At 39.6% G+C, this 15,088-nt stretch overlaps 1 protein-coding gene, 1 long non-coding RNA gene and 1 pseudogene across 2 annotated transcripts in view; 2 read left to right on the top strand and 1 right to left on the bottom strand.

The window, feature by feature from the left end:
• Positions 1-489: 489 nt before the first annotated feature.
• On the bottom strand, positions 490-14,369 carry SRI (sorcin). Its single transcript, XM_039878196.1, has 8 exons — positions 14,215-14,369; positions 13,221-13,304; positions 11,158-11,227; positions 4,624-4,667; positions 3,708-3,855; positions 3,384-3,497; positions 2,318-2,376; positions 490-709 (listed from the first exon to the last, which is right to left on the bottom strand). The coding sequence occupies exons 1-8, from the start codon at positions 14,263-14,265 to the stop codon at positions 683-685; spliced, it is 597 nt and encodes a 198-aa protein (XP_039734130.1). The 5' UTR covers positions 14,266-14,369; the 3' UTR covers positions 490-682.
• LOC120615233 (uncharacterized) lies at positions 7,634-7,752 on the top strand (annotated as a pseudogene).
• Positions 14,370-15,088, top strand: part of LOC120615070 (uncharacterized) — a 113,319-nt gene continuing 112,600 nt past the window's right edge. The window contains exon 1 of the long non-coding RNA XR_005656192.1: positions 14,370-14,477. This is a non-coding gene — a long non-coding RNA (uncharacterized LOC120615070). The remainder of the gene's footprint in view (positions 14,478-15,088) is intronic.

The raw sequence follows: 15,088 nt of genomic DNA, 5'->3' as shown, positions 1-15,088 counted from the left end.
TAATGTACAAGCTTTTTAAGCATTGTTAACAAAGGTTTACATGGATGATGACAAAGATCTTGGTGACAGTGTTTACCACTCAAATTATTCAATAGGTTTCCAAGAGGCAGAAAATAATCACTCATGTTCCCTGTCCATTCATATGGCCATCGAAAAGTCTATAAGCCTTAAAGCCTGTGCAAGTTTCCACTAACATGAACCATGACATCGATTTGCATGGTTTTTTTGTATCCAAGTAGGTCTAAAACATTTTACATAAGGCTACTCCACACATAAGGCTTTCAATACCAGGCGAAAAGCCCTTCTGGGAGAGGAATGACAACAGCTGTAGCCTGATGAAAGGTTTTAGTGTCCTACAATGACAGATATATAATGTGCCTTAAACATTTTGCACACTTAAGTTTACATTAGAGAGGTTTAGCAAAAAAAATAAGGCGTATGACAATGGCTCAAGGAAGTTCTAAATGGCGTAAGAGACCTGATCTTAAATATTAATAAAATTTCAAGGAATTTATTATTTAAATTGAAAACAAAACTTCAGATGTACATAAAGTAATAAACCTTAACAAGAGCTGTTAAGGAAAAGTGGCAATGCAAGTTTACACACATTATGAAGGCAAGGAGAAAGAACAAAAGAACTAAAGCTGGAATGTCGATTGTATTCATACAGCCTCCTCTTGATTTAAACACTCATGACACACTGAATGAACTGAAAGAGAAAAGTCAGTGTTAGTTACACTGAATGCATCCTAGCTTATTTAGGCAGCTTACATTTTCATATTCTAATTTGAATTGTGGGTTTAAAAAAATCCTTTATAAAATAAGAGTGATGTATGGAAAGGTTCATTTTTTGAGGGAAGCAGTCTAACAAAATCCAGTGGGTTTCTCACATGACAGTTTCTTACAGGAAGCAGATCTTACTCCAAAAGGATAAAGAGTTATTTAAATTCCAAATAATATCTAAGACTCTAGCAATAGGCATGGTCAAAGGTACCTACCCAAACACAAAAAGTTGAGTTTATCCTGTTATATCATGTGGGGGCTTCCAAACTGCACAGGATTACCCCATTACCCTAACAGAGCTCCTTTAGTTTATTCTCTTAAAATACACATTAAATTTTAGTATGCAAGTATATGTATTCACAGAAACAAGATATCTATCTGACCCTTATGCAATTCAGAAACCCCAATTTAGAAGCATCGATGCGCGCTCTGAAATGTTTCTTGCTTCGCCACTAAACACACATCAATCACTAGACCGCTTTTTCTATCAATTTTCTTTTTCACTCTTCCAACACCTGTGAGGCACTCACTGTACACTGCAAACCCTTGCAGTACTCCTGCAAGGACATGCTGATTCTCCCATTTCAGGAAACAAGAAACTAAGGGTCGAGATGTTTAGATATGTTTTAAGTGGCTCCATCTCAGACCAAGGCCTGTGCACTTTCCACTCCACAGGCCACCTCCCCATCCTTGGAAACAATGATGGGATTGTCACCTGAGAAGTTGCACATTAAAGAGAACACATATTTAAGCAGAAAAAACAAACCTGACGAGAAGCTTGTCTAAAGTGTACACGGAACTGTGATAGCTGCTATACTGAATGCATGTGCATCTCTGTATTTGGTAATGGAGAAACATTTTAGAATATTCAGTGATTTCAATTCTAAAAGTGATTTTTTAAATCAATGGCTGAGTGAAAAATGGAAACAACTTTGTTAAGTATATTCAACTAACGCCATCAAAGATGGCACCTAGTTACCTTTACACTGGTTACATGGCCTTATCCTACCTCATTTAGTGTGGCTATTTAGTAAATACATAGTTTTAAATTATGACTTAAGTTTCTGCCTGAGGTACATGGATGAGCCAAGTACAACTTTGAGATGTTAAAATTACTTCTCAATGTCTGAAATGATTTGTTTATCAAAGGCAAGAGCAGATACAACATCTGCATGGTATTTTTCAAGGACATTTCTGATAAAAATCTCACAATAGTCCAGTCAAGAAGGCATTACTACTTTCTCTTTCCTCAAACAGTCTCAGAGCAATGCAGAAACCTGCCTAAGTGACCCAGCTACTGAGTGGGACAAGCTGGGCTTTCACCCAGGTCTTTTAATGCAAAGCAAACAGTGGTCTATGGATAAGATGAATAACAAATGAAATTAATAAATTTTGAATGGTCACCCTTTCTCATCATTTATGCCTTGAATACTCTCTTGCATTCTGATAATGTTCTTAAGAGCTAACTTTAAAAGAGATGCCCATTTGGTGTACATTTTATTTATCTACTCAGTTTGAATTTATTGTAACTTACATCATCATATGGGAAATTCACAACACCTTGCTGACCAGTATCCCGTCTTCGAAAACTGTCTGTAAAACACCACAGTAAAATTTATGTTTTTTTTATACATCTTGTGTGAACTCACAGTAATTATTTTGGCATTGGGTTCAAACTGCAGTAGCATTTAGATTGTACAACCAGCCAACATAACAGATCAAAGAAGCCAACTGTATGAATATGAGATTTAATATACAACAAAGTAATACAATGTGAGGAAGCTGGCCAGTTGTCTTTTTCGGTGTGGAGCTGGAAGAAAACACCTTATCTCAAGTCAGTAAAAGTGGTGCAACTTCCAAGGCCATTACTTAATGGTGATGAAAGCAAGAATTTCAAACTTCTTAATAATATAAATATTAATTAAAGAATATATGGATGAGTCCCTAATAGGAAAAATGGGCTGCAATAAAATATTCTACCCATTGAGCTCTGTCCTATTGAAAAGGATTTACTTTTATTAAAAAAAAAAAAAATCTGCCTTCAAATTTTGTTAGGATGCAAAAAAAATTACAAAACCAGATATTAAAACGAGTAAAAAGAAAAGAAAGGAATGGAGTAAGGAAAGATATACAGAAGAAATAGAGGGACTAGAAAAGTGGAAATTACTCATATCACCTCATTAAGAATTACACCTGAAACAGATGACCACCATTTTAAACCTCCAACAGGAGGAATTAGGAAAGAGAACTATAAATGAAAAATTCCGCTTTTCAAATATTTCGCACTCTAGAGAGAAATTACAGAATATTGCTCATACACTGATCAAAAAATTATGTTTTGGAACATTTAGTTATGTTTTAGAACATTTAGTAGAATTTAGTTAGGATTATTTTAACGGCAGATTACTCACTAATTCTGAAAGAAATTGTGGGGGAAAAAAGGAATAATTCTGCTAAATATGCTCAACAGCAATATTAAAAAGCCACTGAAATTAGAAAAAAAGACTGGGACAATAAAGTTCAGAAGCACTGAGAAATGAAATGTCATAAAAACTGTGGTTTCTTGGCCTGTGGAGATGATACTGTCTCAAAGAACTCACCTGTTAGAGCTCGCAGTTTGACACAACAGGCTATGTAATCATCGAAGGTGATCTTTCCATTGGTGCTGTATCGTTTTGCAATTGAATTGACGGCCTGGGGACTCAACCGAAATCCTGAAAGGAAGAAAAATCATCCAACAACAAAAAAATAAATAAATAAAGGGTTACAAAGGACCATTAAAATAATCAAGCACAATTTTTTAAGACAGAATACTCATTTTAATTATGAGCACACACTTTTAGAAGATAGGAACTGCCTTCGTGTAGCATTTAGTTTTAGAAATGAAAAGTTACTTCTACCAATGAACACTTAGCCATACCCACCCATTGTCGTCAGGGCCTTCTGAAGTTCTTGAGGATCCACTGTTCCACTCCTGTCGCTGTCAAAGCTGATGAAGTGCTGTCTCCAGCCATTCAGTACAGACCAGAGTTCTTTAAATTCACTGAAACCCATTGTGCCTGACATATCTCTCTGAATATAATTAAGGATTAGAGCTTTTTCTTTAGGGAGCGGGGGTGGGGAGGGAGGAAGGTAACATTTTCTAATGATTAAATATCAGGGATAAGAAAATTTAATGTTCTTTCTGCTCAAAAGGTTAAAAATGTTATACGTTCTTCTTGGTATGATATAGTAAAAAGACAGTCTAGTGATGTGATAAAAAGGGCCTATGGAGAAAAAGCTCTGAGTATATATTTTCTTCGTGGAGAAAAAGATAATCTGTGATATGATTACAAGGAACTACGATGGCCATTGTGAACCATATGTGAAATGCAGTCTTGTTACTGGACCTGGGCTGCCCTTTCTGGGTGTCCCAGGCTATGCGGCTTACGCTTCTGTCTTGGGTCCTCTTTGGCCCTAATGCTCCCTTGGTAAGCCCGCCCAGGCCCCGTAGGTCAGTACTAACTATACTGAGTCCAATAACTGTGCTGTGAAAAATTCTACTGCTTGACGGTCAGGTGTGAGTCATGCTGAACAATCACTATTAAAGCAAAACAGCTTTCCTGATGACTCAGATTTCTATACTGTTCTCCTTTCCTTAAATTCTCAAATAACCAAGCTTTCTTCCTTTCTTCTAAGCTTTCTTACTTTTTCACACCAAATTCTATCTTTAAAGCTAACGATTTCAGAAAACTCCTTTGTGGTCATTTGTGTCACTCTGTGTTTACTGGGTATTCTTAAATGAATTCCTTTAGGAAGAATTTTTTGTCAAAAAATACTCTAGACAGCAATCAAGGATACATCCAGCATTGAAACCATAAGCCGACAAGTCTCCAGGTTAAAAGCTGTTAATTCAAGAAAAGTACACAAAATATTAATACAATTTCAAAAATTCATTACATTAGCTAATTCTAATTAATTAGCAATGTGATTACTTATATACTTTTGTTTTTAAATGCTACACAATTTTTGTGGAACTAAATTTTATGGAGCTTTGAAGTATATTTTTTTCCAGAAAGGATTTCTTCTAGAACCCAAATTTGATTTTAACAACTTTATAGAAATCTTTTAAAAAGTACTGCATAATACCTTTTAATATTTTTAGGTGTGATCATGGTTTTGAAGTTAGAGAAAAAAAGTGTCCTTATCTTTCCGAGAAGTATACACTGAAGTTATTTGTAGGTATAATAAATGATAAGGTATCTGGAATTTTCTCCAAAAGAAAACGGCAGGGTTATTATAGACGAAACAAGAATGGTAATACATTGATAATGGTTGAAGTAGAATGAGGAGTATAGAGAAGTTCATTGTATAATTATCTCTATCTTTGGATAGGCTTAAAGTTTTCTATAGTCTTTTAAAAATATTACATAATTCTGCCTTTGAAACTGTAATATAGTGAGTCCAGTTCACCATAATGAACGACAATGTATTATATCCACCATGGTGAGTAGAAAGGTAGGGGTACTTTGTTCATAACTGACTATAAATAGCTGGTTTGCTAGTTCTTTGTCTAATCTTTTTTTGTTGTTGTTCTTTTCCCTTTGTCAGGCACTGAATAGTACCACCTACCTCAAATAGCCTATGACCTCTTTTCATATACAGTAAGCTTATATATGAAATCGGATAAAGACATTCGCTAGAATTGTGTTAAGAGAGCTCCCTGGAGTAAGACCCAATGAACAACTCAGTGATGGACACTGTTCAAGAGCCCTTTCAATTTACTTATAGTTTGAAGGTGTTAGGAGGGCATTTCCATACGTAGACAACCAATAGAATACACTTATTGGCTAACAGCCTACTGATAATTTACCTAAATACTGGCAAATTAATAAGAATTCCTTGCATCTTACATTATGTTAATGGGAATAAGTAACTGAGGAGATATTATATAAGTACAAAGAAACTGAGGCTACAAGGCAGAAGCAACAAGTGTAATGTGGGCAAAACAGTGTAAATTCTGCAAGCTTATAAAGATGCACACAGAACTGTTATTTTCTATAGCTCTTACTAGATTCATTTTTATCTCAAACCAAACTGAATTTAAAACACAATGGAGTTAACTGTTATTACTTAATGTCTCCAAACAGCATAAACTACAGGTTTTCCACTTTTAACAGATTCCTGTGTTTGGCATATCCTGGAACCTGAAATAAAAGCTTAGAGATTATTTCTATTTTGGTTCTTCAATCTCCATCTGATCCACAATAAAAATCTCTGAGGTGAGAGGACGCAACACTTTCCAACCCTTTTGAGAAAGTGTTGGTCAACTTTTCATTCTGACTTTTAAGCTATATAGAGGTATGATGTCACTCTAGTCTAGACCAGCAGTTCTCAATCTTGGGTGCTTATGAGAAGCACCCCAAAGCTTCAAAAGATCCTGATACCTGGGATGCACTATACAACAACTATTATTATTTTTTCCAGCTTTATTGAGAAAGAATTGACATACAACATTATGTAAGTGTAAGGTGTACAATGTAATGATTTGTGTATATATTGCAAAATGATTACGATAATATAGTTAACATACCCATCATCTCACAGTTACCTTTTTTTGTGTGTGTGAGAGCTCTTAAGATTTACTCTTAGCAACTTTCAACTATACAATAAGTATTGTTAAAAATAGTCACCATCACCAAAGAACAATTAAATTGGAACCTCTGAGCATGGGATCCAGAAATCAGTATGTTTTTAAGGCTTCTCAGATGATTCTAGTGGGCAGCCAAGGGTAAGATCACTGTTCTACACAAAGTGTGAGTCCTGGACCAACCATGTTACTATCACTGGGGAACTGGTTAGAACTGCAGATCCCAGTCCTTATTCGACACCAACAAAATGAGAATGTACATTTTAACAAGACCCCCAGGAGATATATATTTATATTAAAGTGGCTTGTATAATCTAGACCAGCATCATCAGGAAACGTGTTCAAGAACAAATTCTCAGGTCTTACCCCAGACCTCCTGAATGAGAAATTCTAGTTGCAGGGCCAGCAATCTGGTTTCAGCGAGCCTTCCAGGTGATGCTGAGGCTGCTAAAGTTTAAGAGCCACTGCTCTAGAGGGCCTGACAACCACATGCAGCCAATTGACAACCAGGATGCAGCCAATTATGTTTGGCTTATCAAGGTTTTTGAGGGGCTGTGTGGCAGACAGCTTCCCTGTCTCCTAGGTTCTATGAATGGCACCACCATCCACTTAGTCACCTGAGCCAGGAATCTGGCGGCATCAATTCCCTCTCCCCTGGTATTCAACCACCGTCTAGACAGCTTTGGGATCCATACGCTTGCAGTCCCACTGTCACTTCCCTGGCATTTCTCAGCTGTACGACTCCAATGGCCACCTAACAGGTATCCCTGACTCCCTATGTCCCCCACACTCGTGTCCCCCAATTTGGTCTTTATCCTACAGCTAGGGTAGTATATGGTCCTCCATATAAAACCCAGCAGCGGTGTTCCATTGCTCTCAGGATAAAGCCCGAACACCTTAATTGGCACATAAGGTCATACATACATTTTCTAAGTTCAGCTAGTTTTCTACTCTTCATTCAACCCCCATATGCTATCTTTACGAGAATTTCTCAGTTCCTGGACTGAATCATGCTCCCTCTCATCTCTGGGTCTTTTGTACATGCCTGGAACTTTGCCTGTTTCAGCTTCCTCACCTCTGTCTGGGTTATGTGCCCCTCCTAGGTGATCCCACAGCCTCTATTCTTCACTTAGCCTAGCGCTTTCACAATGTCTTACGGGCACTGTTTGTGGTGGCACATCGTACCTAGCACATGGTGGGTGTCCATTAAAAACGTGTTGGGTCTACCGCCATGCCACCCTGAACGTGCCTGATCTTGTCTGATCTCAGAAGCTAAGCAGGGTTGGGCTGGGTTAGTACTTGGATGGGAGACCACTACAGAATACCAGGTGCTACAGGTGTTAAAAAAAAAGTGTTGGTTGGACAAGTGAATGAACAGATGAGACTGCATTCTCTCATCCCTCTGCAGAAAGCTGTGTACTCCTCTCAAAGTCTAGAGAGGATACGTTTTTTAAATAAAATCTGATTTTAACTGATACGTACAAGTAACGTATAATCTCTTATCAAATATCAATCTTATGTCAAAACACCAATAAGAATATAAGACTAAGATTTGTCCATTTTAGAAAATCTTCCATATCCATTTACTCAACAAATGCCTATTACGTACTTATTATGTGCAAGGATCCAGATACCAAAAACACTGGAGATAACAAATGTGAAACTGGGTCCCGCCCTCAGTGACAGTCTAGGGGAAAGGTAAGTCATATGCACATACAACTCTAGTCAAGGGAGAGAGCAGTAAACTATAATAGAGGCACTGAAAGTACTAGGAGGGATTAAGGAGTTAGAGGCTCCTTTCTAGAAAGGAGAAAGAAAAAGACTTCATAGAAATAGCCTTTAAGCCCAGCCTTGAATGACAGAAAGATGAGGGACATTTGGTGAGAGCCAAACAGAGATAGGGACCAGCTTAAGCAGAGAAACAGGAAAATCCAGGGCAGGCAGAGGAAGTGGGAGAAAAGACCTTTTAATGAGGCTACATTATAGAGGATCTTAAATTCCCACTAAGCTATTTAGCTTTTGTTTTGTAGGCAGCAAGGAACTACTCAGATTTTTTAGAGGACAGTGACAGGTTTGAACTGTGTGTCAGAAAGAACAGAAATCTGGTCATTTTTTTGGTGAGAATTTAAAAGGGAGAGAATGAAACTGGCAGTGAACAAAAAGAAAATTCACCATTCCAGACAGTTCTACAGAACTAGAATGCTCAAGTCTAATAAGTGTGGGTAAGGAAATACTTGCTTAATTTTACTTGTATTTTCCCCCCAGAAACGGCTTAATGCTAATTCTATTTTAAATAATTTCAAAATAATCTTTGCTACAATTTTACTTTCTTTTGTTCATTTTACTAGAATGCCTCAAACATCTTTTATTGTAGTAGAAATCCACAACGTAACAGACCTAGAGAAAAGCTCTACCTCCAGTTGTTTCTCTCAACTGTGCCACAGAGAAACAACTACACTGAAGGAAAAGAGAGCTGAATTACTGTCACAGACTAGAGCAACTGCCCTCATCCACTCCACCTCTAGGTATGAGTTTCTTTTTAAACTGGTTAAGAAGGTGCCTGTATGTACTGGGCTGGAGTATCTACCCCTGACCCTTATCTGTGCTATTTTGGTTTGAAAGCTCGGTTTAAAAGACCTGCTAACGTATAATTTCTGTATTACAAAACTCACTCTGATATCTCTCAAAAATGATGCTTTTGTGGTTCATTACAGCCTCCACCACCAGACGACGGCAAGCAAATTAATTCAATCACATGGTCCTGATGAGTCAGGAAATGTCTTCTCTGGCTCAATGATCTAAGGCTGTCACTAAGTGTGGCTTTCTTAAAAGAAATTTAAAAGGACTGCTCTCGAAGGATGTAGAACCCATTTTGTTAGCCAGATTTTAAAACCTACCACACCTCTTGTACTGAAAGAGTGTAGAAAAACAGTGTATGTTGTGACATAGCTCACTTTTGTAAACCCCGCTCTGAGACCTTCTTTGTTCACTAGCCCCAACTGCTTGAGGTTAACAATTAACAATTTAAGTGTACTGCCTACAATAATAAAAAAAACCCCTATCTAGACAGTGCTTCTTTTTTTAGACTAGAGTTTTAAAAGAGAGCTAGTTTAAAAAGAGAGCTAGTAACTATACCAGACAGTCAAAAAATGCCACAATAAATCCTCAAAACTGAATTTTAGTTTGAGCATTTTAATTCAGTTTGGTCAATATCTGATTTGAAAAGAGGGAGAGAGGGAGAGAGGGAGAGAGGAAGAGAGAGAGAGAGAGAGAGATGAGAAGCCCTGTCAGGATACGGCATCTATTCACTGGTTCCCTACCTGTAGCTCGTGGCAGAGAGCTCAAAAGGCAGGAAGGTGGTGTAGGTGCTGAATTACAAGGCAGCAGATCCAGTCTGTGAGGGACTAAGGGGTATGTGTGTGGGGGGGCTAGTGTAAATAAAGAGTTTAGAAATTAGGAAGGGCCTATCCTATTTAACCCAAATATTCTCTTTTGTGGAAAGAGGAAAGACCTGGGGGATGTCATGGCAAGCATTCATGTTGCCAGCAGATGCTTAGAGATCAGGAGTGCAGAACTGGCTCCTTGAGGTCTAGGGGTGGGGGACAGGACTAGCCATTCAGAATTAGGAGTGCAGGCCAGGACACTCAGGACCAAGAGCACAGGGCTAGCCACTCAAAGCATTAAGTGCCACCAGGCTCAGGACACAGTAGAGTCCTGGCAAACAGCAGTAAACGTTAGTTATTGTGAATGAAAAAGGGGCTATTTAATAAACCTCACAAGCTATTGAAGGGCCACATGGCAAGCGTGACAAGCTCAGTGACCAAAAGTAACCACACCAGAATGGTCTCATCATAAATTCCTAACCAGAAAGGCCATGGCGGATAGTCCTGTCCCAAGGCTGTATCTTCTTTAGTAAAGGTCAATCTTTACCTTATGTGAGCCCTGTCCATTGTTATTATGCATCTAGAATAGCATATCTTTGAAATGTCAGAGTAATTTTCTTCCCTAGACCCCTCCAAGGCACAACCATAGGCACCAGAGCATAAGATTAGTGCATGAGACCACAGAACCCCTCACCGTTATCTTGTTCCCTGCATACCATCTCTATGGCCTGTAAATGTTAATTAACTATCCTATACCCACTAATGTAAAAGAAGTATGTTTTTCTCCATTTTGTCTTTTATCCAATCCTAGCGATCTCCCTGCTTTGCTTTCTCTCGCCCCCTTAATCTACCACCAATGGACTTCATGTATCTTCCTTACGTTTTCTCCTTTGATTCAAAATACATAAAAGGACTGCAAAATTGCTGTTCTCTGGAGCATTTTCTCAATCTGTTGAGATTTTGCTTCTGGGCATGTCCTCAAAATTCTGGCTCAAATAAACTCTTAGAAGACTTTTCTATAGATTGGACATTCTTTCACTGACACTCCTATCATTAATAATACCTGACCGGGACGTTTCACCTCAGCACCTTAACTCGTCCTACGTTAAGGAGGCCACAGCAACTATCTCTGCTTCGAAGGGTTCCGGACACATGGAACCCAAATCTAAGAAACCCACTAAAAGAATGACTTATTAAGAATTGTTTTCAAATTCACATTTTGAAATAAACCGAATTTAGTTTTTGAAATTCTAAATGTTGCTGGATCAGAAAAGCTCAGTTTCCGTGAAGTCTGTAATCACAAGTAACAGCTCAACTAGAAAATTCAAGAGTACTAGAGAAACTCTGGGACTGTCAACTTACGTTTGTATCCTCCAGCAATGCCCGACTGTGTCAGGCATCTCTGCAATTCATCAGCATCTATTTGCCCATCCTTTTGGGAAAAAAATAGGAAGAGGAATCATAATAGTAACTTGTACCTTCTCGTTCTTTATTTTCAGTATTCAATGTAGCATAATAACCAAGAAAATGATTATTAGCATGCATGACTTTTTTTTAAAGGAATACCTTCCCCAAATAGGCATTCTTTTCCTCATCCTACTTCCAAAAATAATTTCGTAATGAAATAAAGATAAATTGTCACATCCTCTTCCACAAATGGATAATTGAGGCCATAAACAAAAAATATTTAATATCTAAGTGGGCATTCAATTTCACACACTTTGAAATAATCATAAGAATTAACAGTCAGAAAGCTACTTACACCTATACTTTAGTATTACCAATATCTTTTCATCATTTCTTCTAAATTTCTGAATTAATTTGGCATAAACTTTCTCAAGCATAAGGTTCCCCTTTTAAGAAGACACTAACGTGAATTCAGTTTCTTCCATGGATACATATTTTTTTAATGAATAAAAATAATTTGTCTTTGTTTTCTTTTACTCTGAACTAAGAAATTGCCAAAGTTAAACATTTCAAAATAATTTACAGTTGTTTACAATCTTTCTAGCTTTTTGGGGGTGGGAGGGACGAGGAGCGTACACAACTGATATCAGTAAATAAAAAGCTTGGTTCAGAGATAGACCTTTGTGATCAACTTTGCTTATGATGTGGTGAATAGTTTTTTCAGACCACTATATATACGGAAAACAGAGGTTCCCAATGCCTATTCTAGGTCAGAACTAGATATATGTTATTTTTAGAGATTCTAAAATGAAATATCTAAATCCTTAAGTCTAAGGGTATTATAAGTTAGAAATAAAGAGCAGGATCAACAATTTGAAAGATGATGGATATGCTGATATGGGCCAGGGCTGCTGAAAGCTAAGCAGGTAGGGTCACTTACAGGGCTGGAGGCACAAGCAATCTAAGAATGTGAGTCTTGAGCTTTGCTGTATCTTGTGGTTTCAAAGATACAGATCATTAACAGATTAAGCAGATACTTCAAGGGAAGCTCTTTCAGTTTTAGACTCAATTTTCCACTCAATTTCTCAAACTGTATTTCTTAGAGTGCTATTCTAAAATGTGGTCTTTGGTTTTTATCCCAAAACATTCTGTAGCATTTTCACATTAAGATTGTGTTACTTCTAGCTTTTGATCAAAACAAAGCTAAGTTGAATCCATATGAGCAAATATTCCCTTTGGACACATCAGAGTTTATATCAACAGCATATTTACCATATATAGTGACTTTGTGAGCTAGGGACATGCCCTCCCTCAATGTACACCTGCACGTGTCATACAACTCAGAACGTAGAGAACTGAAAGGTCTTGGGTAGCAGTCCTTAATCCTCTCTTTGAGACAACAGCAGGCCACAAAATCTAATAAGGACACAGAAGAGCTGACCTAGTAACAGCATCTGCATCAAAGTGAAACTGTTCACAAGATTAACTTCTTGATAGTAAGAAGAGCGTAGTAACTTTATTTTGAAGCTGGTGGGTTTTTACCATAAACATCTATTTCCTAAGGGGTGATTGATTAACAGTCAAATTCAACCCAAAGAAAGTGTCCATTAGAATCTGGCTACGGAATTACCAGCACATGCCTTTAAGTTGTACGAACAGGGGTTTATGTTTACCAGATATGGAATTTCCTCTGGAAACCACCCTAGACCTTGACAATTCACAGTTCTGAAGACATCTTTCTACCTCAAAGACCTTAAAGCATATTAATATTCTGTCCATTATGACCCTAATTCAATCACAAGTTTAATTCTGAATTTAAGTAACATAAACACCAGCTACACTTTGTCCTAATTTGCTCTGAATATTCAGAAATAAATAACTGACTATAAATTTCCTTCTTTTTCTTTTGCAGAAGGGATTATTTTCCAGAGGAAAGGTCGTTTTTCTGTGCCACTTTAACAAAGGCCAATAGAAATATAGACTCTGACCATTCTTTAATATTAAAGGGAAAAGCTAACCTGTCCAGCTACTGCAGCAAAGTAACCATACAGCGGATCCTGAGTTTGTCCGGGAAACGCAGGCCCTCCGGGAGCCCCTCCATACTGTAAAATAAGAAGCACACATTCAGCATCATTCCACTGAACCAAGTTTTCTTCTTTCGTCACTGAGTGCCATTGTGCAAAGCCAGACAATTGCCTGACCTTCATTTCATTTACCTCCCCACCACCACGCACACTCTAACTGCAATCACATCATCCCTTCCTTCCATTCCCACTACAAATTTAAAAATTGGCGGCTTGGACCAAAATGAATTGTCTTGACATTGACAGCTGCGTATGTGAAGCAGCTTAAAAAACCCAGGTTACTGAGCTAAACGCAACCTAGGCAAGCAATTTAAGAGTAGGGCTTAAATTTTTTTTATAGCGTTTATGGTATTTTCAAAAGTTTTGAGACAGGTGTAGTCAGGGTGGGTAAAGGGTGTTTCCGCCTGGCTACTTTGCCGCGAGGGAATATTCTTCCTGGAAACAGTTCCCACGACAACGCGCATCCCAGACGCTGGGCGAGGGGGTCCTTCTTCCCGGGGGACTTTTACTCTGGCGGTCTCTCCCTGACCTTTTTTTCCTTTTCTTTTAAAGGGAGGGGTGGATCTCTGGGACCATTCTAGATTAAAATGGCTCTTGCTGTAATGGGAAACACCGAAGGGAAGCCAACACCCAATTTGTACGCTCTCATGCCGCGTATCCGGGAGTCACAGGGTGGGCTTCTAGGGTCGCAATCCACCCGCACCTGGGCCCCGCGCAGCCACCCGTCGGGAGACAGAAGGGACAGAGAGAAGGAGGGAGCCAGAAAAAGGCTCAATGGCTGGGGCCTGGGGCGAGGCAGCCACAGGGAGAAGGTGGGGACAGCAGGCGCCCGGGGAGCCACCCAGCGGAGTCGCCAAGTGTAGTCTCTCGGCGTCCGCGGTGTCCAAGGGTCGCGCCCGGGCCGGGGGCCAGCGCAGGCAGCACTTACCCCGCCTGGGTAGTACCCGCCACCGGCACCAGGGTGTCCGGGGTACGCCATGGTGCAGAGTGCGCCGCCGCCCTGCGCGCCCGGCCTCCGCGCCCGCCTGCCCGCAGGGCCCGCCTCGGAGCGAACCACGCGGGCCGGGGGGCGGGGGGGACGCGCTCGCGAGCAGCCGCCCGCACCCGTCTCCGCCCCCGCCGCGGCCCCCGCCTGCGCCCAGCCCTTTCTTTATGTTTTCTCTGCTGAGACCGTGCATCATCGCAAGTCCGGTAAGCGACTTAAGACCTGAGAATTTATTCACACCTGGGACGTCCCACCCTTCGGAACGAATGGCACAATCCAACATCAATGGCCCCGGGAATTCCTTTTTTCTTTCTACTTGGCTGTTTTCTGACTTTTTTTATTTTAAACAACTTTATTGGACAGGGCCGACCGGGGGAGCGGCTAAGTGCATCAGGGCCCCTCTTAGCTGCCTATGGGTGAAGGAAGCGTCAAAAGGTCAAAATATGAAAGCGCCCTTGGAAAACAGGAATAAACTTCGGAAATTGTGTGCAAGGCAGCGGGTGGCTTGCGGTTGCACATTTCACTGAACAAGTTGCATGTTTCCTTTCTAGGGGGCGTTGCCATTTCCTGGTTAAGCTGGGCGTATCTGGATAAGGCCTGGAGGGGACCGAGGGAATTTACTGGGCAGGGCAGCTCTGTCCAGGTCGTTCTTAGAAAATGAGTTGTTTGAATTAGTATCTGGATGAGGAAAATAAACCCTCCAAAATGACTCTTCTTCCTTTTACACTAGAAAGGTTTAGAGCAAGCAAAGCGTGCTGGTAAATATTCAAGAAGGTGAGAGGTTGGAATTTCACTTAGGTGATTCAGAAAGTGGTTT

The sequence above is a fragment of the Pteropus medius genome, unplaced genomic scaffold, assembly GCF_902729225.1.
Source record: "Pteropus medius unplaced genomic scaffold, Ma_sr-lr_union100, whole genome shotgun sequence".
Lineage (NCBI taxonomy): Eukaryota > Metazoa > Chordata > Mammalia > Chiroptera > Pteropodidae > Pteropus > Pteropus medius.
This window is presented reverse-complemented; position numbering and strand designations above follow the sequence as displayed.